The 23412-nt window shown below is 35.2% G+C and overlaps 2 protein-coding genes and 1 pseudogene across 3 annotated transcripts in view; 1 reads left to right on the top strand and 2 right to left on the bottom strand.

The window, feature by feature from the left end:
- Nucleotides 1–747: 747 nt before the first annotated feature.
- LOC144561809 (actin-related protein 3-like) lies at nucleotides 748–6285 on the top strand. The gene is made up of 10 exons (XM_078310908.1): nucleotides 748–1034; nucleotides 1133–1370; nucleotides 2072–2296; nucleotides 2854–3000; nucleotides 3168–3260; nucleotides 3376–3495; nucleotides 4207–4317; nucleotides 4606–4731; nucleotides 4873–4971; nucleotides 5969–6285. The coding sequence occupies exons 1-10, from the start codon at nucleotides 988–990 to the stop codon at nucleotides 6047–6049; spliced, it is 1287 nt and encodes a 428-aa protein (XP_078167034.1). The 5' UTR covers nucleotides 748–987; the 3' UTR covers nucleotides 6050–6285.
- Nucleotides 6286–8822: 2537 nt separating this feature from the next.
- LOC144561698 (disease resistance protein RGA2-like) overlaps nucleotides 8823–23412 on the bottom strand; it is a 40894-nt gene continuing 26304 nt past the window's right edge. Inside the window, exons 7-8 of the mRNA XM_078310757.1 lie at nucleotides 9171–9267; nucleotides 8823–9028 (exon numbers count right to left, since the gene is read on the bottom strand). The gene's annotated coding sequence lies outside the window, so the exon portion shown is untranslated. The remainder of the gene's footprint in view (nucleotides 9029–9170; nucleotides 9268–23412) is intronic.
- Nucleotides 11136–19867, bottom strand: LOC144568020 (disease resistance protein RGA2-like; annotated as a pseudogene). The gene is made up of 2 exons (XR_013515585.1): nucleotides 19493–19867; nucleotides 11136–14687 (listed from the first exon to the last, which is right to left on the bottom strand). The product of XR_013515585.1 is annotated as a disease resistance protein RGA2-like (transcript).

Below are 23412 nucleotides of genomic sequence, written 5' to 3'. Positions count from 1 at the left end.
CATAGCGTCCGATCAGAATTCGGGTTCCTTTATTATTCGTGAAGATTCTGATCGGACAGTTCGAATCCAATCTCAAATTTCAAATTACTTCAGGGAATCTGATTCTTGTCGTTAGAAGGTTCAAAGCAATTCTTAACTTTCGTTTCACTTATTCCGGATTGATTTGGGTCGGATTTGGTCCAGATGTTAATTCGATAGAATTGGGCTTATCGGCCCCCCAACTGGGTCTTAAAATAATCTGTAACAGCCAATACATGAATATTAAAAGATAAGGGAAAATGAATAATGGGTAGCGGGATGCATCCAATAACCATCTAACCAAATTCAGTCCGAAACACCTTTCTGACCGTTAGATATGCGTCAATACTCGTGCGAAAAAGGATGCATGATTCTTATGGGATCGAACGAGCATCATACCGTATTTGGTCCGATACCCGTTGGACCCCCTTCGCTCAATGAAAAATGCGCACATGTACTTCTTCCACACGGAGGAGCGTGACGAAAAAAGGGTCAAAAGTTGGATCAAATCGGATCGGGTCGAATCGAACAGGTCCATATTCCCTAAAGTAACTTAATTTTTTAGTTTAGATTTGGACCGTCCGATTCGAATCCGGAGCGCACGGGGCTCTTTAATCTGACGGCTCGATTAGGATGTAACGGTAGAAATCTAAACTGAAAAATTGGGTTACTTTAGGAGATCCGAACTGGAATCGACCAAGGTACAGCTGGGAAAGTAACTAGTAGAATAAAGTATACTTCCGTGCAGGTGCAGGAGCACAAACAACGTCACAACGACATCCAACGAGAAATCGGGTCGGAGGTTAAAAGTCATCATCGTATACTTTTTTGGTGTTATTAATACAACAACGATTAAACGATACCGCTAGCGAGAAGGGAATCGGAGCTGAGCTGAGATGGCGGCTTTCGATTGGCCGCGCCGCTGCTGATCTGGCATTACCATGACCGCATCCCTCCTCTCTCTCTCCCATGGACCCCACCTGTCGCCCTGCCGTCATCTTCGACAACGGAACTGGGTTTGCCTCGATTCCACTTTCTCATCTTTTCTTTTCATTTGATTGATCGACTTGGTCAAGGGTTTGATAATCCTGTGTGAATTTGCTGGTAACTGCAGATACTCTAAACTGGGATTTGCTGGTAACTCGGAACCGTCGTTTATTCTTCCAACAGTAGTGGGTGTGAATGATTCTTTTCTAAAGAATCTAAGGCAGACAGATGCAAGTGATAACAGTAATTGGTTAGCTCAATACAATGCCGGTGTTATGGCCGACCTTGATTTTATGATAGGTGATGAGGCTCTCACCCGATCAGGTGGTATATACAGTCTTGACCGACCCATTCGTAATAGTCAGGTATAAAAAGATTATGCGAGTCATGCTAAAAAATTCCGAGCAAGAATGGAGTAGGTCAGATGGGTTCGAGATCCATCCGTTCCGCTTTAAGATCTGTGCACACGAAAATTGACATGAGCGTGCACGGATCTTAAAGTGGATCAGATGATGGATATCGGGCCTACTCTGCAGTCATTCCCAGCTAGGATTTTATGGGTTTTTTGACAAAAATATTCAAAGTGGAACTTGGAGTTGTTGTGATTGATTAGGAAATGCATATTCTTGCCTATAACATTGCCTTAGTACTTGCTATCAGGGTATATATCATACAAATAGATAAATTTTATCTTCTATAGCAAATTCAAATCAGTATACTTCACAGAAAATGGCACTTTTAATCCTTGCTAACAAGGAAAAAAGTTCCATAAATTTGAGGGCATTCAAACTTCTCAACTTTTTGGGTTTGAGAATGATTTAATGCCCCCTCCCCCACCCACCACCATAATTAGCACCATACAAATCCTTGAATATTGGTTATAGAAAGGTGTATTATATATAACAAATCGCTTAACAACTCAGAAAAGTTTCATCAAAATGTCATAAAACATTAGGTACAAGGTGTACCTCAAAGAGCAAAAAAATGGTATGCTACACCAGAAGGATATATATATATATATATATTTTCAGCAAAAGTAGTCTCAAGATGCACTTTATATATTCAGGTTGAGAATTGGGACACATTAGAGAAGTTTTGGCAGCAATCGATATACAACTACCTACGGTGCGACCCGGAGGAGCACTATTTCCTACTCACCGACAGCCCCGTAACCACGCCAGAGAGCAGGGAGTACATGGGTGAGATCATGTTTGAGACATTTAACGTACCTGGTTTGTATATTGCAGTTCAATCCATGCTCACTCTTGCCGCTGGCTATTCCACCCCTAAGGTTGGTTTTATACTGAGAGTACTGATGTCACTCCCTGGTTTATTTAATTTTTAATTTTTTTTGGGGGCAGGGGGGGTGTCTATGTGCAAATAAAAAGATAATAGTAAAATAAATTAACAAACATATAAATTGATGTTAATTAATCCTAGTTTGTCCTTTTTTAATAACACAAATTGAATTATAATTAGCAAAGCAGATGCCGATTTTGGGTTCCCAGTTTATGTGAACTTCTAGATTTAAGTTTTAAGAGATATCATTCACTTAATTTGCTTGTTTTGGTCTTTCTATGGTGTAATATTATTAGCTTAAGTGCTTGATTCTTTTTTTTATGTATGACCCCAAAAAAATATGAAGATGTTATCTAATTGGAAAATCCTGTTTCTCATTTGCAAATGATATCGGCACTCTTAATTCTTTAACATACTAGAATCTGGTACTCTTATTATTATTATTTTTTTTAATACACAGAAATTGGTACTTATGGCCAATACTTGCTGGGAATTTTTATGATACTTGCAGACTGAATATAGTTTTATTCTTATAATATGGTTCATCAGTCTGACATGACAGGTGTTGTGGTGGACATCGGAGATGGTGCACCACAAGTGGTGCCAGTCGTGAATGGATATGTAATTGGAAGTAGCATGAAATCCTTCCCTATTTCGGGTAATGATGTGACCCACTTCGTTTTGCAGCTTCTTCAGGTATGTTTCTCTTTTCACTTCTCTTGGATTGTATATTATAAACTGTTATCTGGATTAAGTATATAAGGATTGAGTTCAACTATATTGACCAGTGATTGGAAGAGTTTTCTACTTGTGAATTATTTACCGCTTATAATATTCATTTTAAAATTATTTTGTATTTGTAGGAAAGGGGGGAACTTATACCACCCGAGGATTCCATGGAGACAGCTCGTAAAATAAAAGAATTATACTGTTACTCTTGTACAGATATTGTCAAGGTATTTATTCTTTTTTATATCTTCCTCAACAGGTGCATATAATGTCAAATTATTATATTGCCCCTTCTATAGTATTCCTACTTTAATATTAGCAAATTTGTCTATCTGATATCAGGAATTTGAGAGGCACGATAAAAAACTTGATAAGTACATTAAATTATGGTCGGGAAGAAAACCTCGAACTGGAGTTCCTTACTCTGTTGATGTCGGATATGAGCGCTTTCTTGGGCCAGAGGTGTGTTCATTTTTTTTAATAGTAATAACCATGTTTTTTTTTTTTGGATTTTAATTATAGAGTGATAAACACGATAAAAAACCTATGCATAGTGCAGATTGGTCCGTACTATGGATCAATATTTTCGTTTTCAAAGTCCAAATAGTTGATCTGAACCGTTCAACATGATTTTCACATAAAAATGTACTTGCAGACTAAATTTTTACATTTTTTCAGAATTTTTTTACTATTTTTTTATATAGGTAAAAAATTATTACTTTTGAATGGTCTAGAATCTTTAGATCAAGTGGTTTTCTACCTATCTAAACAAATAGTAAAAAAAATCCTAAAAATGTAAAATTTGATCTACAAGTTCAAGTTCAGTTCAGATTGATTGTTTAGACTTCGATGAAAATGGAGATATTGATCCATAGTACAGACCAATATGTGCTATGCATAGTACCATAGCCTCACTCTTTACCATATGCATTTTACCTCTAAAATTTTTCAATATGTCAATTTGTAGTGTATAAAACAAAAGGAAGGTTATTCATTCTTCTCTGAATAGGAATCGAAACTGCAGTTTTGTTGCAACTTTTGTTTGCACTCTAATTACTGAATGATGCTGTCATCCTAGATTGTTTACAATTTGGTCCCCAACATTTACGTAAATGTAGTGACAGCATCTTGTAGAGAGTACCACTAATGTAAAACTAATGTTCCATTTTGCAGATCTTTTTCAATCCAGAGATTTACTGCACAGATTTTACCACCGCTCTTCCTGATCTGATAGATAAATGTGTACAATCATCACCAATAGATACCAGGAGAGCTTTATATAAGGTAGTACCCTTTTTGTGTGTGTGTGTGTTATTAAAGGGCCCTGATACAGCCGAGTATTCTCGAGAGTTGAACCTGCATCCCTCTTTAGAGAAACAGTTCTTTCCAATTTAGCCCTGCTGGGGTCGATGAGTAGAATCGCTGTTAAAATCTGAGATGCCTCAACTCATCCTCAGTTTTCCTTAATTTAACTTGATTTAGTCCAAATTTAGCAACTGAACCCTGAAAAGAATATAATTAAATCGATTTGCATTTTGATTCATTTTTTTTTTTTTTTTGTACTGGTCTCAGAACATAGTGCTAGCTGGTGGAGGTACAATGTTCAAGGACTTCTATAAGAGATTGCAAAATAGCGTAAAAAAGATTGTAGACGATAGAATTGCAGCAAATACTGCCCGGCTTGGGTTAGATGTCAAAGTCAGTTTAACCCTCTTAACTTCCATTAATTTAAAATATTACCTATTTGTTTACTTTTTGTCCATTCATCTTGATATGCAAGTATTGGTATTTACTGTGATGTTTTATATATAATAATGTGAAATGAATTTTTATTTGTAGCCTCAACCAGTTGAAGTGAATGTGGCCTCAAATCCAATTCAAGGATATGCAGCTTGGTTTGGAGGCTCTGTTGTCGCATCTCTGCCTGAATTTTATGATGTAATCAACTCTCTCTCTCTCTCTCTCTGTCTCTCTCTAGCAACAATATCCATCCTGTATTTATCAGTACACGAAGTCATAAATAAGCCTTAGAATCAATGTAACTTCCGCACGCCATCTCTTTTGGTCAATATTTTAGGACATGGGATCCCTTAATAATGGAATTGTTTGACAATCTTGACAATATATTTCAAATCAATTCAAAATAATTTCAAAATAAAAATGTTTTTAAGTATATAGGTGCATTGTTGGATAAATAGATTGTCAACCTATTTAAATTTGTGCAATTTGAGTACCATTCGGTAATGATAGAATGTTGCTTTAATTATATTTGATGAATGGTATATAACATGCACCAAACCCAATCATTTCTTTATAAGTATGATATATGTATCACATAAATCTTGCCTACAAAGTTGGAACTCTTATTTCATTTTTACTTTTTACTGTTGTCAAGTTGTCAAGTTTCCTACAAAGTTGGAACTCTAAGCCTTCTTTTGTAGTATCTTTTTCTGTAGTTTATTCCTTTCATCTTTGACATTTGTACTTGCAAGTAACTTTTGGACATTATTAAATGAAATTGCATTACTAATGATTGCAAGTACTTCATTAACACCACTAAGGATTGCAAGTACTTCATTTTCAAAGCACTACCAACCATTCAACATGGTTTTCATATGAAAATGTACTTGTAGATCAAATTTTACATTTTCTAAGAATTATTTTACTATTTTTTTAGATAGGTAGAAAATTACTTGATCTCACCATTCGTGAGTAGTGATTTTCTACCTATCTAATAAAATACTAAAAAATTATAAAATTTTGTAAAATTTAGTCTGTAATTATATTTTCAACCGGAGCTCATGTTGAACGGTTAAGATCGACTGTTTGGACTTCAAAAACAAAGATATTGATCTATTGTACGAACCAATGTGCACTATGCCTAGTACCATAGCCTCACTCTTCTGATATATATATATTATTTTTCTTTTTGTAGTCTTGTCATACAAAAGAAGATTACGAGGAACACGGAGCAAGCATTTGTAGAACTAGCCCCATTTTTAAAGGGATGTACTAACCTTTAGAAAAAGCTCCCTTTTAGCCAAAAGTACATTTAGGAAAAAGAATTCTATAGTTTTCTCTCTTTCTTTGCACATAGCATTTTGTTTAAACATGTTTCTTTGATTTTTCATTAAATAGTTCTAGTTGTAGTTGAAAATTTGAAACAATGATGGTTTCTGTTTGTTTAGCAATATAGATAATGTAAAGCCATTTTTCGTTTGTCATGTCTTATTAAATGATTAAACACAAGCATTGGCAATCAATTTTTTTTTGTAAAATCATTCGTTTGGCTGTTTGTAGAACTATAATTCAGATTCAACGCGGTACCGGAAAGTGTGGAATGTGATCTGAGCCGTCTGTCTTATTCTGGCACGAATCTCAAAGCAGACTCCTATATTCCAAACAGGCTCCAAAGTGACTTTGGCTCAGCTGGAAGTATTCTATGCAATCCGGTACCGCAGAGGATACTCGTGGAAGGAAAATGCACACAGGAAATCACCATAACAGTATTAGCTGTGTGGAATTATTTTCTAATAATTTTGCAAGTTTGAGATATTTTTTGCATGTCTATATCCCTGATTTGTGAGAAAGAACTTCCATATCCGTTTGGTGTAAGAATTTTGAAGGCTATGCTTGAAATTTTGATCACAAATGCTGATATACAGTACTACTATTACATTTTATGCGGCTGCATTGATCAAAATTCTAGCTGATTATGTGAAATATTTTAAGACTTGGTAAAAATTTTGAACTTTCATGGGATTTCTAAAGAGTTATTTCAAAAGAGTGAGAGTAAAAGCTGGTAACAGAGCCAACTAATTGTTGCTCTTGTTAGTTGAAGTTGTGCAAGTAGATGCATGCTTGACGAATTCATATCACCTGAGTTTAACTCAAATTTTAGTTTAGATCTGGACCATTCGATTTGCTTTAGCACGAATGTAAAAGGAACATTGTGCATTCCATCTCGGACAGGATGGGCCAGATTTTGATCGGATGGTCCGGACTCCATCATTGACAAATCAAAAGACCACGATTCTGTGAAATTTCGAAAAATAGCATGGCCGCATATAGAAAATGCGGCCACTTTTTTTTTGCCTTCTCGTGCAGCAGTTCAACTTGAAAAATAAAAAAGGGTGGCCATATCTAGGGGATGCGGCCCGAAAAAAGGTGACCATACTTAGGGGATGCGGCCATACTATTTTTCAAAATTTCACAGAATTGTGATATTTTAATTTATCATTTTTGGGAAAATGGTATTTTTAAAAATTACGGGCCAGATAGAAAAGAACAAAAAGGTGAATAATTTTGCAAGTTTGATTGAACCGTGAACTTAGATCAGTAGCATGAGTTCTTCCTGTCTCACTGCGAAGAGATGCAAGTTAAATTCTCACAAAAAAAACATCTAAAAATTAAATACTTGCATCTCACAAAAAACATCTAAAAATACTGGATACAGCGAGGCTCTTTAATAAAAATTAAATTGTAACTTTGATGTGTTAGAAATATGATTCCCTCAGTTAATGCGCATCTATTTACCGAAACGCATTGGATATAGTTTAAAAATTATAAATATTCAAACAAAACAAAAAATAAAGGTAAAACTAGTGGAGCGCGCGGTTGTTGGTTCTTCTCCTAAAGAACAATTTTTCCATTTGATGTCGAGGGAGAATCATCAGAAATTTTTCTTAGTGGTGTTTTTCTTTTGGGTGTTTTGAGTGGACTTGGTTCATCAATGCTTTCAGGGGTATTATCGACCTTTTCCTCATCAATGCATGTAAAGGACAGCCTCTCCGCAAGGGAAATAAATATGTTGTTATTCCAAAGGAATAACATGAACCTGTTATTCTGATCTCATCCGTTGATCTTCGTGGTCACGCATGAAAAAAGAATTTCGTTGAGATTCGCACATGGAAAAATTTGAACGGTTACATTCCTTGGAATGACCTATAGTGAGAAACAAACGCCCCTATATGAATTACTAGAATATATTGACACTCCTAAGCCAATCCAAGGCAACTAGACTTAAATACACTCAACATTGAGAAAAAAAAAATAGGTACATAAGATTCAAATCGTTGATAATTCATGAGGTTGCTATGAGCCTCCATGTCAGGCTCTCATATACATTAGTATCAGACTTAACCTGTTTGGCCAGTTATTTGAGAGAGGGTAAGATAGAAAGAACACAGCACATTATGCTCAAAGATAACATGTTATCGGCAAAACACAGAGAACAAGAGGAGGCATCGACAAAAAGAACTTTGATTAGGTGTGAATGGAAAAACAATTAAAAACAGCTAGCGAGATAATTAAATGGATTCTTTTATTGATGTATTGATTATAAATTTACAATACATATCTACATCACAGCTATAGATACATCATATAAGGCTTTACTAGCCTTTAAGGATAACGACATAATGCTAAAAATAAAAATAAAAGAATATAATTAATGGATCTATTAGCCCAAGTAACTAGCTGTTTGCCAGTTGCTTTAATGGAAAAGAAAAAGAGCAACAGTACACGAACCAGTTTGTTTATCAGAAAAGAAAAGGAAAGCAAAGAAAATAGCTAAGGCTATAATTTGCAAAAATACAGAGTTTGGATTATGCTAAGTGTACCCAAATGTATTATTTCCAACAAAAACTGATGCAACCCGATTCTTATTTAGCCTTCAGAAATGAGTTTGAAAACACAAATTGTTCTTCCACCATACATGTCTTGATTCGTCTTCAAGAAATATTTGGCCTGATCCACTTCCTTGATTTACTCTAGATCTGGTGTGGCACCAACTAAACGTGTCAGTTTGTAGTTCCAACACACAGATCAGAGATCATGTGCATATGGTGCCACAAATATTAAACGATTGAAAAGCAAGTTTCAGAGAATTAGAGATTCATCTGAGAGTGAGACGAGGACTCTGATTCTTCTGGTGCAACTTTATCTACTTGGATCTCCAAAATCTCTATAACGACCTTCTCAAATTGTGATTTATCTACATTGAAAAAAATACAGTCAGCACTTTGGTTTATATTTTTTGAAATTCTTGTATCACTTCAATACCATCCTATGATGAACAATCAAACAAGTTTGAGAATTGGAGAAATCTATGTTATAAAAAAAGAATAAGAGTTAACCAATGAGGTGATGAATGATGGCATCACACACACGTGTTGGGTGTCTCTCATCCTCACTCTTGAATTTTAATTTTAACTGGTGTCTTGTTCGTAACCCCTATAACATAAATGACAAAAAAAAATAGAAACAGGCAATCTATACAAAGAACTAGCAATAAAAAGGGAGATAAGCAGATCTTCTGAGATGCTTTGACTAATTATTATATTGTTTAATACTCCTCAGAGATATTTTAGTAAATAATCTTGTAGGACAACTAAATTTCAAATCGGGTCGACCAGCTTGAGGACGATTGGTTCATATAGGTGTGGCAGTTTAAATTATTTATCGGTTGGTTCCAACGTCTCCTGTGTGGTGGGGACATGACTGCTGTTTTCTTTTTATCCCCATTAAATAAATAAAAACTCGAATTCCTCCTGCTATCTCCTTCTGGGACAGCAAGAGTAATCAACCAGAGATAAATACGACTTAAAAATTTAATCAGATTAATTAGAAAATCGAGCAAATGGATTGCAAATACCTTGAATTACCATCGGAGTTCTTTATGGCCGCCTCTTTGTCTTGTCTAGTTAAAACACAAAACAAAAATATAACCGAGTACCCACACAAATTTCTCAAAAGCCTATATAAATTAAGTAAAACTGAAGGGAGAAATGAGGAAGAGAACTATTTTTTGCGATGAAATTGAAAGAAATTTAATTTTCATTGATTTTCACATAAGTATACAGTATATACCAAAGTTCTATTTATAATGGATATAAGGCTCAAGAGCCGTTAGAAAGAGCATTTAGCCGTTGGAAGAAGCATTCCTTTTCTGGTCAACATTAGCAGAAAAGAAAATCATACTCTTGGTAAGAACAAAATCAGATAAATCAACAACTAAAACTATTGGCAACATTTGGTTTTATATTTCACTAGGGCTACCAAATCGCTCATTGCCAGTGCGTCAGAAGAAAAATACTGTTAAGATTTGAGAAATGAAGAATGAACTTTTATTGATTTTTTATGATCTATTACATGAGCATTACATGGAAATTTATAGTCCAGTTCGATTGTAGCTGCTTGTTGCTTTCGTAAATTGCTAGACTTTGTATATGTATAATTAAGTTCTAGCAGCTATATTTTGCATGCTTGCTAGCTAAATTCCTTCCTAAATAAGCCTATGATGATTTTTTGACACAATTCTCTTACTTCTCAACAGGTACTAACACTAATAACCTGTTCAAATTTTAGCAAAAATCAAAAGTGCCAGAACCATATACATGCTTAGAAGGATTAAACCAAACAAAGATGTATACAGGTGTACACAGGACTGAATGTGATACTGGTACCCAATCCATAAGTAATGAAAATATACCTTTCCTTCTATTTTGCCGGATTCAATGGGGGTAGCTTCACTTTTTTCTGAGGCGGGTTGTCTTCAGCATTTGCATCGGCATCAGTACTGCCTCTGTTTTTTCTTGGTTTTTGCCATTGTATATACTATATAAATTCAATTTGTCATATTCATAAAACATTAATGTACTGACAGCATAAGAAAAAAGGAGAGCCAAATAGATTATATTAAATAATGTTGAGTTAAATTAGTGTTTTTACATTTAGGACTCAAACTAAAACCTCGTGCACTTTGATTTATTCATAACAAGTAAACAAAAGCATGCTCAAATAAGAAATTTAGCAGCAAAAACCTCTGATTGAGTACATATATACCTAATTCTAGTGTTATTGCTGAACAGGTCATCCTTCGAGAACTTTCCAAAGAGTTGATGTTATTGTTTAATAAGTTTTGTAAATGCAATGATGTTTAGTCAAATGTCATGCAAAGAATGGAGAAAAATGAAAACACATAAAAAGGAAAAAAAAAAACTAAAAACAGAGCAAAAAGAAAGAAAGAAATAAATAAAACAGAGAGAAAAAGAGCTATTACCTATTGCAAGAAGGGGACAAAAGTTGGAGCCCGTTGGAAATCATTCAATCAGTCTATCTTCTATCCTTTGGATCTTGTCCCAGTCTACACCATTTGGTTGACAGCTTTCCCTTAACACTCGACAACCACTTATTCTAATCATTTGGACTGATCCTGGAAGTTCTGGCAAACTTGATATTTCGGGACAGTTTTCGAAATGTATATCCTCGAGCGTAGAGAAGCCACTCAAAGTTATTGGTAGGTACTGTGTTTTGCATTGGATAAATGCGAGAGTCTTGATAGATTGAAGGTGATCAGATTCCTCAAATGAAATTTTTTCTTCTTCACAATGTTGTATACACAAAACTCGCGGAGCAAAAAAATCTTGGGATGATAAAAGTTTGTTCAACATCGCCAAGCTACTGATATATAGTTGTTCTCGGCAACCTTGACAAGAATCCAGAACAGATTCTACAGAAAGATCTGGAAGTCGAAGTAGCCCAAGCTTATTAATAGAAGGACGAGATTCTAAGCCCTGAATGACTCTAAGACCGGGACAGTTATAAAGCACCAATGATTTAAGTGAGGTTAGCTGCTGAATTGATAAGAAACCTTGCAATTTGCTATTTCTAATTTCAACATCCTGGAGCAATGGAAAATTGTTGTTTAAAATAGCCTGAGGAACTACACAAGTTATAATTTTAAGGGACTGCAGAGTGGGGGGCAGCGGTGAATTGTCACTGACTGTTGGAACAAATTGCTTGAACTTGTCCAATTGTTGCAATGACTTTCTAAACATGTCAACACACCAACAACCGCCTATCCAAAAGCTCTGGAGATGAGGGATTGCATGCAGACCACCGAGTGATCTTAGATACCAACAATTTTTTATCTCTAGTACTCGGAGGCTCTGTAGAGATTCTAAGACTTGTATTGGTGGAAGTGTGGTTATTGTCATGATGCCCGATAGGTATAATTCCTCAAGAGTTACCATTTCTCTCAGGCAATCTGACAATGCTCCATCAGATATACAACAATAGCCAAGATGAAGGATGAGAAGCATGGAGGGTAATTTCAATTTATTTGCTCGTGTGTTGAATCTGAAAATAAAGTTCATCCGTTCCACATGATAAGTCCACCAAGCTCTATTTACATTTATATTTGGGGAGTGCTCCCATGCATTATCCTGTACAGTGCTTTCCAAAATTTGAAGCTCTTCTCCATAGTTTTCTACTGAGATCATTTGCTTAAAGCTTTTAAGTTCATGATCAAGTGTATGTGTATCACGATCAACAGAAAAATTCAGAAATCCACTTTCCAATATGCTCTGGTTTTCATTTACTTGCAACTCATTCTCACATACTAAAATCAAACATGGACATTTAATGATTGATAACGTAGCAAGGCATTCTGGAAAAGTAGGTAATTCTCTCAAAGCCCCTAAATTTTCAAGAACGATTTCAGAGCAATGACGGTATTGATGAAAATTTGGGGGAAGAATTGTCAGAGCATTACAATTGTAAAATCTGACACCTTTTGCATTCTCTATGAAGAAACCTTCCTGCAACCAGGTTGGATATGTTGATCCCCTATAACCATCAATACTAAGCCACTCCAGGTTTGTTGGAGGTTGTAGGGCCTCAATAACCTCTCTTTCATAGTCATTAATTTCAGCTGACTCAGTCCACACCAACTCCAGCTTTTTAAGTTTGGGTTTTTCAATTAGCCTCGCCTGAATAGCTTCTTCTTTATCTCTAACATTCTCCAGATTTACTATTTTTAGAGAGCCACCAATCTCCTTCAAACATCCCAGTTGTTGTAGCTTGTATCCTTCCTCTTTTCTCACATGGAATTCATCCAAACTGTGGAGTGAAGTTAATTTTCCCAGGTAAGGTACTGGAGGTAAGGTATTGACCTTATTATCATCACTGCCATACAGCTCAATGTGTCGCAACTTGATCAAGTTACACAATTTTGTTGGAAGATTCTTTACACATGAGGGTAAAAGTAGAAACTGGAGATGATAGAGTTGCAATATTGAATCTGGCAACACCTCAATTGAACTCATGCATATATCTAGCAACCGTAAGCTCCTAAAACCTCCTAGAACTCTTGGTAGTGTTTTATAGCCCCTGGAGCATACTTCTAATACCCTCAAGTTTCTAAATTTTTCTGTTGATATCTTGGGAAATATTTCACTAATATCGTCAAGAAATGGATTACCCAAGATAAGGGTACGCAAGTTACTTAAATTACATATACTAGATAGTTTCTCTTTCAGAATTTCATTGTTAACTTTGAGATGTACATGCTGCACAGTTGAGGGTATTTCTCTCTCAGCATTTGTTACCCTAAAACAATCTCCAACAGAGAGCTTTTCTGCAAGATCGTGAAAGAGATCATGCATGGTATACCATTTATGAGTTTCATCCACCGGGTGAAAAATAGAGTTCGCTATCATTATTTCAAAGTATTCCAAACATATATCTTCAACATTTCTATTATTATCTGAGGGCTGGATAAAATCAAGTGCCACCCAATAATAACACAGCTCATTATCAAATCTTCTACCTTTGGGAAAAACACTACAAAATAAGAAGCATCGTTGTAATTGCACATCGAAGTGATGAAAGCTCCACATCAAAATCTCTCTAGTGTCGCTCAAGTTGACATTTTCTAGAGTAGCTCGCCAAAACGAGATATCTGGCTGTTTATGCAGCTGGTTACCAACAACTTTTGCTGCCAAAGGCGATCTACTCATTTTTTTGGCAATATGGTCCACAATATCACTCAAATCATTCTTTAATTGGGCATTATTGATTTGCAAACGATCAATTGAATGATATCTCAAAAGTGATATGAAATCATCAAGTGCTAAATCTCTTAACTCAGTAGGTTTGCTAGGTTGTAATGCATTAGGAAACGAACATAATGAGCGACTAGTTACCACAATTTTACATTTTGCTCCTCGAATAGCAAATGGTTTTAAGAGCTCATCCCATTGATTTTTTCCTATTTTTTATCATACCAAACATCATCTAGTACGAGCATGATATTGTCAGATTCAGGTAATATTTCTAGGAGTTTGTTTTGTAGGACACTTAAATTGTGTAAATTGTGTATATGAGGGCATTCCCCTCCTGAGACACACTCAATCATTTGCTTTGTGCACTCAGTGATATCTAAGTTTTGGGATATGCAGATCCAAATTTTGATAGGAAAGTGTTTCTTTACCCTTGGATCATTATAAATATACTGTGCAAGTGTAGTCTTGCCAGCTCCACCCATGCCGGTTATTGCAATAACCAAGTAACGATCTCCATCATGATCTCCATCATCCAACAGAAATTTAATTATATGGTCACGTTCTCCATCATGACCAAAAACTTTGTCAGCAAGGAGCGAGGAGGTGACAGAACGGTTGTCACCGGCTATTACAGAATTTTTACCCAGTAAATCACGAAAATCCTTGGCTTCTGCTGCAATTTCCTTGAGCTTGTTCAGTCGTTTCAACAACTTTCTCTTTTGAGAAGACAACTGAGATGCCTTTTTTTGCCACCTGGTCGGCGAATTTTGCAAGAGGTTTGATAATGGGTTTAGAGGAGAGACATACCTGTTGAAATTAATGTTTTAGTTTGAGAAATAATAAACTAATTAAATTGGTCAATTAGTCAAATGGTTGAGTTAATGTATTTTGGGTTTTCTAAATATATTAAATGTTTATGATTTCTAGGGTCATGTTGGAATGTGCAATTCATGTATTTGATACTTGTGTCATGATTAATGTTATTTATGTTCTAGGATATCTAAAAGGCATCATGTAGACTATAAATAGGTATCATTTGTAATATGCAAGAGAGTTGGAAAATATCAATATAGTATGAAAATTTTCTACTACTCTTCTTCTTCTTATAATTTCTTTCTTCCACTAAATATAAAATATAAAACAAAACAAAAAGGCCATGAATAGGCCAACATAAGTGGTATCAGAGCATAAGTTGTGTGAGAGTTCAAGTGAGGTTTCTCTTATAAAAGTATGATAAAAAAAAGTTGAGAGGGCGATGGGCCCTAGCTCAGCTTGTTAATTTTGGACCGAGCTACAGCCAAGTGAGCTGGACCTAGGGCATCCGAGCTAAAATCTCATCTTGAAATCATGACAAGCCAGACTGAGTTAGCTCGCAAGCTAACGAGCTGGCTCGCTGGGTTTGACTGGATCTTGTTTTAAAAAGAAAATAAATTCTACAAACCTTTTGGATCGAGCTAAACTGAGCTGGACTGAGTTAGACAATATAAAATACACACAAATTCATACAAATTGACAAATTGATGCCTAGCCGAGCTAGCTGTGAGTTGGCTAGCAAGCTAGGCCCCAGCTTGAACTCGTTAATTCTGGATCGAGCTAGTGGCGAGCTGGCTCGTTAACAGCTCAGTCCAGTAACAAACAAGCTGTTAGCGAGCAAGTCAAGTGCGAGTGACGATCAAGCCACGAGCTACGAGCTTTTTTTCCACCCCTAGCGATGGCTATGCAAGGTGGTCCATGGGGACCACAAGGTGCGCAACTCGTCTTTGATGGCGAGAATTATGACTACTGGAGTATAAAGATGAAGACTCTCTTGATCTCACAAGATTTATGGGGGTAGTGGAAGAAGGTTATCAAGAAAAAAAGATAAGAAGGGAAAATAAAAGGTTGAGACTCGGGTGAGAATAAGGAGGATAAGAAGAAAGATGTGAAGCTCTTTATTCGATTCAACAAGCCATCACTGACATGATTTTTCCAACAATAATCAGCGCGACATGTTTGAAATGAGCATGACAGATTTTGCAAAACGAGTTTCTAGGTACCGAAAAGGTTAGAGACATAAAACTTTTTAACACTTAAAAGATATTTTCAGAATTTACAAATGAAGGAGAAAGAAACTTTAATATAGTATTTTTCTAAGGTGATTGAGATGGTGAATCAAATTAAAAAAATTGAGTGAATACTTAACCAATAAATCGATGTGTGAGATACTTTTAATTAGCCTCTCTCCCAAGTACAACAATATTGCAGCCATTATTGAAGAAACCAAATACCTCTCTACCCTTAGCATCCAAGACTTGATGGGTTCTCTTGAGATGCATGCACAAAGATTAAATAGACGTAGTGATTCTTCTCTTGAAAGTGCATTTCAATCAAAGGTTAATTAAAAAGAGTCATCTAACCAAAATGTGACCAAAGGGGATACATTAACCATGGTGGTAGAAATGGAGAAACTCAAACTTGCAATTATTGTAAGAAATCAGGTCATATAGAAAATAATTGTTGGAATAACTCAATATTACTATTGCAAGAAGTTTGGCCATGTTGAGAAAAATTGTAGGTTGCAAAATAAAGAGAATGCAAATTATACGGAGAAGGAAAAAGGTGTTGAAAGCACATTTTATGCATGCCAATCAGTAGTTGAAAAAGAAGATGCGTGGTATGTTGATAGCAGGTGTAATAATCACATTACCAGAGATGAGTCACTATTTTGCAAACTTGATACAACCACCACTACTCAAATTACAATGAGTAAAGGTGCAGTTGTGAAGTCGAAGGGTAAAGGCACAATTGTCGTTGCATAAAAGAAAGGTAAAATTTTAAGTGCAAACAATCAAATACATGATACTCCCAACTGCACTAGAATATGGAACTCATGACATTCTTCTCCTAATCTTCCCTCAACAATCTTAATTTGGTGGCAAGGGGGGTAGACACGGGCTTCACATCATTCATATTAAACCGACAAAAGTTAAACGATGGTTTTTTTGTATTATGAAATCGTTCCTTCACCGATCACCCACCAATAAATAAGTTAGGGGATGATCAATCCCAATGCACAAATGCGGGTTGAGATCATGTCTATAATTTATGTCTTTCGCCGATTCCAACAAATAAACTATCATTGAATTATAGACATGATGTGTTGCTTGTTCCAGACTTGACACAAAATTTACTAAGTGTTGGGTAATTGATTGAGCATGGGTATGTGGTTTAATTGTGAAAAAATTATGACAAAGTTGAGGAAAAAAAAAAGAGAATTGGTGGTGGTAGTGAAAATGGAGAAAAATAAAAACTTTCCACTTAAACTCAAATCCAAAAAAGTGTTGCTTTGAAAGTTGATGTAGAAGACTTGTCTTGGTTGTGGCATAAGAGGTTTGGTCATTAAAATTTTGAGAGTTCAAAATTGTTTCACAAAAAGAATATGGTGTACGGGTTGCCACAATAGAAGAGAAGGGTTATATATGTGAAGCTTACGCTCTCGGTAAAATTCACCGAGAATCATTTTCAAAAGAGAAGGCATGAAGAGTAAAGAAATCGTTGGATCTTATTCATACTGATATATGCGGTCCTATGAAAACAACCTCACATGGTGAAAATAGGTAGTTTATTACTTTCATTGATGATATTTCCATAGAATGTGTTGGATTTACTTTTTTGAGATAAAAATTTGAGGCATTTTCAGTTTTTAAAAAGTTACAAACTATGGATGAAAGACAAAGTGACCGATTAATTAATAAGTTAAGAAGTGATAGAGGTTGTCAATACAATTCCAAGGAGTTTGAAATTTTTTGTGAGGATATCGGCCTAGAAAGACAGTTGGCGGTCTGTTTTACACCGGAACAAAATGAAGTTGCTGAAAGGAAGAATAAAATGATTGTAGAAATGGCGAGGACCATGCATGATGAATAAGAAGGGCTTACCGATGACATTTTGGGCAAAGGCGATATATATAGTGATTTACTTGTTAAACCGGTGTCCAACAAAACGGTTGAGAACAAAACACCATTTGAAGTGTGGTCTGGTGGTAGAAAGCCATCGAGGAATCACTTAAAGGTTTTTGCTTCATTTGCTATGTGTATAGTCTCGAAAGAGATGAGGCACAAGCTTGAAGATAAATGTGAGAATTGTGTGTGTGTGGGTTATAGCACAAAATCAAAAGGCTATAGACTATTTTGTTTGAAAAGAAATAAGGTGATTTTAAGTCGGGATATAATTTTCAATGAGAAAGATAAGTGAAATTGGAAAGAAAAAAAATGTGAATAATGTATTTTTTTTTTCCGATTCAAGATAAACTACAAAAGGAGTCAAGTGTTCAACATGAAAGTAGCCATGAACAAGAAGAAATAGAAGAAAGAGAGCAATCACAATCTCCTATGACAAATGTCGGGGCAAGTTCATCTCCTCCAAACTCAACTCTAGTAAGATTTAGAAGATTACATGATATTTACGTGTTGTTAAATCGGAATGCTTTGAGCAAGAGGTCAAAGAGGAGGTGTGGGTAAATGCAATGGAATAAGAGATAAAAAAATCAAGAGAAATGAAACTTGGGAATTAACTGAAAAACCAAAAGAAATGTGGTCGGGTTGAAGTGGATTTACAAGACAAAGATGAATCCAGATGGTTTGGTGCAAAAGTACCAGGCAAATGAAGAAATTAAGAAATTGTGTTGAGGAAGATTTTTGAAAATATTGGGATAACAAACTAAAACATTAACGGGGAGTGTTGAAATTAATATTTTAGTTTGAGAAATAGTAAACTAATTAAATTGATCAATTAGTCAAATGTTTAAGTTAATGTATTTTGAGTTTTCCAAATAGATTAAATGTTTATGGTTTCTAGCTAGGACTATGTTGGAATGTGCAATTTATGCACTTGATACTTGTGTCATGATTAATGTTATTTATGTTCTAGGATATCTAAAAGGCATCATATAGCCTATAAATAAGTGAGTAATCATTTGTAATATGTAAGAGAGTTGAAAATATCAATATAGTATGAAATTTTTTTAAACGGGAATGTTTTGAGCAAGTGGTCAAAGAGGAGGTGTGGGTAAATGTAATGGAAGAAGAGAGAAAAAAAATCAAGAGAAATGAAACTTGGTAATTAATTGAAAAACCAAAAGAAAAGGATGTGGCTGGGTTGAAGTGGATTTACAAGACAGAGACGAATCCAGATGGTTTGGTGCAAAAGTACAAGACAAATGAAGAAACTAAGAAATTGTGTTGAGCAAGATTTTTGAAGGTATTGGGGTAATAAACTAAAACTAAGGGGGAGTGTTGAAATTAATGTTTTAGTTTAGAAAATAGTAAATTAATTAAATTGATCAATTAGTCAAATGTTTGAGTTAATGTATTTTGAGTTTTCTAGAAAGATTAAATGTTTATGATTTCTAGGGCTATGTTGGATTGTGTAATTTATGCACTTAATACTTGTGTCATGATTAATGTTATTTATGTTCTAGGATATTTAAAAGACATCATGTAGCCTATAAATAGATGAGTTATCATTTGTAATATGAAAATTTTTGCTACTCTTCTTCTCCTCAATTACTATTTCACCCTTCCACTAAATATATAATATAAAACAAAATAACAAAAGGTCATGAATAGGCCAACAGTACCAATAGCTTCTTGTCCTTTCCTTTGGCCTTGCGTTTGAGATGCTTGTACTCAAGCTCGTGGAGAATAGCCTCGGCGTCAAAGTAAGCATTCTTCAGACGGGCCAGCCACCTGGTGAGCTTGGCATTATGGGGGCTGTGTTGTGCTGCTTCGATGGTTAGCTCGAACTGCGGCAGGAGAACAGTCTCCAAATCTTCGAGGCCTTTGGCGATGTCGCTTCCTAGGTAGGAGATGCTCTTGTTGACGAGATCTTTCACGACAGGGGACACGACCCACCCAATCCCGGTCAATGCTATTGCTCCTGCCATCTACTGAAAGAAAGTGGGTCTGTGTGGATTCAACTTTTTTCTGATTTCAGAAATTGGAGAGAGAAAGGGAGAAGTTTACTGATAACTTTGTGCATTAATATTATCAAAGATTAGCTAGCTGTATGCCTGTATATTTTATATATGTAGACAAGGACATTGACATCGACGACTTTGAATAGGCCTAAGAACAATTTAAAAAGAGAAAAAAAAGGGAATGAAGTCAATGAACGACTTGAATCAATCTAACAATGTATGGTTGTCTGACGCTAGCAGCTGCGTATGTAGATTTTGTGTTTTTACCAGAGCGCATGCATTTAAGGAAATAAATCTGCTGCAATTCCAAAAAATTACAGGACCCTGCGACTCCATATTCACTCCATCATCTGTTTTGAGATCCAGACATAAAAAAACATTATTCGTGAGATTCGTGCATTCTAAAACATGGAATCTGGAATTGCAGGAGTCTGCAATTCTATGAAATCACAGCAGATTTATTTGGTCTTGGAAATATATACGGTGGATACTGGATACTGTGTTTTGGCAGATAGTCACACCTTTATGTAGAGAAAAAAGTCCCTTAATTCTCTTGGGTTTTATTAACATAAATTGTAAAAAAATAAGAATTGTATATGAAAGTAGCAACTGCTTACTTAATTATCTCTGTTTTTCTAATAGTCACTTGTTGTGCAAAGAGTATATGAAGCACCAACTGTGAAATTCACCTATATATTTTATTAAGAAACCAGAATACTTCAAGATACGGTATTCAATCAACTGTTGAAACCAATACCACTTACAAGGGCTGCAATCAGCGGCGCATTAAGCCCACATTATTTCACGATGTAGCATGCATTTACATATATGGACCAAGTTTTTTTTTTTTTTCAAATATACTTCTTTTGTCAACTTTTGAAAAAAGTTACAAACATGTATTCGTATATAAATTTGTTTCACCTTATTATGTACTCAGGCTCCGTTTAGCACATATGGGTCAATTAATATATAGGAGGGAGGTTTCATTTTGTTCAAATTTTTATATTTATGTATGATTTTCTATATAATTATTCAAGTTTTATTTTTTTTAGGACTTTTATTTCTTTTTTCATGGCTTTACATCAAACCGGATTTGTAATGGCCTCTTGATAACTATTTTTAATTTTATCCATGAAAAAAACGAAATTCCAAACATAACCCAAGAAAAGGTACGTTTCATTTCCCTTCTCTTGGGTTTTACATAACAATGTGTTATCTGAATTATCATAAGAGGATTGTTGGCAAGGGAAATAAATGGTTCTCTCTTTTCTTTTCTGTTGAGGAGGCGCTTATAGGGCTTGTTACAATTACTGTTACTTGTGATTGGAAGAGTTTACTAGTGAATTTTGTTATTACCATTTCTGAAATTAAAATAAACAAATAATCTTATTTGTCTGAAAATTTAATTTTTACTCTGTTCACAGATTTCAAATTAAGGATCAACTTTGGGTGTAACTGCGAACCAATTCGTTCTTTATTTATATTTTTTGGTCAGCCAACCGATTCATTTAGGTTTTTTTTAATATTTCAATTTTGAAAGATTACAAATTAAGGATCACATTAGTCTATTTCTCTGCTGATGCATATATACGGTGGTCCCTACACTACCAAACTTTAACTTATTGCCTGAAGATTACTTAAATTATAATTTTTCCAAGGAGAAATTTCCATGTAAATTCCTTAGAAGTTTCAATACTTAATACTTATCCCTCTAAAATCAATAATTACATATTTATCCTTAAAAACGGTACAAACTCACATAATTATCCAATTCAGTATATATAACATTAACTTTTTATTTGTTCTCTTTTTACCCTTCTATTTTTCCTTCAAAGGCTAGTTCCTGTCTTTTTCTAAAAGTGTATGCCATGTTTTGGTCACGTTTCTATGTTTCCTTCTTCTCAATAAAAGAATATGTATTTATTGATTTTAGAGAGATAAATATATAATATTAAAACTTTTGAGGAATATATATGAAATTCCCCCTTTTGCCAATATGTCTATTTCAGAGTCAACAATTTTTTTTTTCCAGAGGAGATGGATTAAAGCAAGGCATCATTTTCATTTAGTTCTCTGTGTTATAAAATGCGGTGTTGTAATTTGGACCAATCTAATAATTTATGTCCCTTGTCATGTTTCTTATTGTGTCTACCAATTTATTTGCATTTAGTTCTCACAAGTGTTGTAACATATGGCCGCATAAACGTAAATAGCCTGCTACTACATTAAAAATATCTATGTGGATCACATATAAAGTCTAATTAGCTAAAAACGGATTTAAAAAATTTAAAATTCATTACCAGACTCATTATTTGAGTCCGCATATTAAAAAATATCCAGAACTCATTATACCTCCTGAATTCTTTTATCACTCCAGCGCTAAGTTACTCGGATACTTTCAATTGGGCTCTGTATCTGTATCGGGTGCGTATTGGATACGGGACTCAATACGTACTAGATATGTCAGCTGGCGTATTGAATGACGTGGCGTATCTCTAATTATCTAATACGGTTCCGATACGGACTGAAATGGGCCAATACAGCTCAGATACTGATTGAAACGGACACTGTGCACCACGCATGGACTGGGTCCTGTGAACCGCGCAATGCAATTTTTTTTTTCCGGCGAACCCAAGATTCGAACCCAGGATCTAATGCATAAGCACCATATCACTTACCCATTACACTATCTTACACTTGTTATCTTTTTTTTTTGAGTAAAAGTTGGAAGTCAAGCCGGGTTTCGAATCCATGACCTCTCATATAGAAACCATGTGCCTTTGTCACTAGACCAAAGGCTAGTTCTCCTTACACTTGTTATCTTAAGCTACTAGCTTTGCATTTAGCTTATACTTGCATTGATTTTTTATATTTCATTTATAATACAAGTGTTAAATTAATAAAATAATTAAAATAAAATCTATATAGTAGCCGTATCGTATCCGAGATATTTAAAAATTAGCATATCGCTGTATCCGTATCATATCCGATACGATACCCTTACCCGTGTCCATACAACATATATAGCTCCAGCGTTTTGGTAAATGTGGAGTTCCAAACCGGATGGAGCGGTGCTTCTAGTGATGAGACTGCTAAATGGGCTGTTGTTGTTGGACTCCAATGCAGCCCAGTAAATGGAGGTACGTGTAAATGCTTGGCAATAAATGGGCTGCTGCGGCGCTTCTAGTGCTGAAGCTAATTCTACCCAATAAATCGCCATCTAGTGCTGCGCCGCAGCCCAATTAATTCTACCCATTTACAATTGTTTTTTATTGCTCTCAGTGCTGTTTATTGGACTAAAATATTTTCTGAAGTGGCTGTTGTTTGTTGTATGTTCTTTATTTTAAAATCCGCATATATAAGTTTGCATGAAAATTCAGATATCGCACTAAAACTGTATTTAAAACATTAACTCTCACAAATTTTGAGTTTAGATCCAGACCGTCCTATTTGATTTATAGCATGAATATTAAAAGGATCCTGTGCATTCCACCTCAGACCAAGTTGACCCAGATTCTGATCAGACGGTCCGGATCTAAACTCACAATTTGACTTTCTTTTAATAGGATCCGGACT

The sequence above is a fragment of the Carex rostrata genome, chromosome 1, assembly GCF_964058835.1.
Source record: "Carex rostrata chromosome 1, lpCarRost1.2, whole genome shotgun sequence".
NCBI classification, from domain to species: domain Eukaryota; kingdom Viridiplantae; phylum Streptophyta; class Magnoliopsida; order Poales; family Cyperaceae; genus Carex; species Carex rostrata.
Note: the sequence above shows the minus strand (reverse complement) of the source record. Positions and strands in the feature narration are given on the sequence as shown.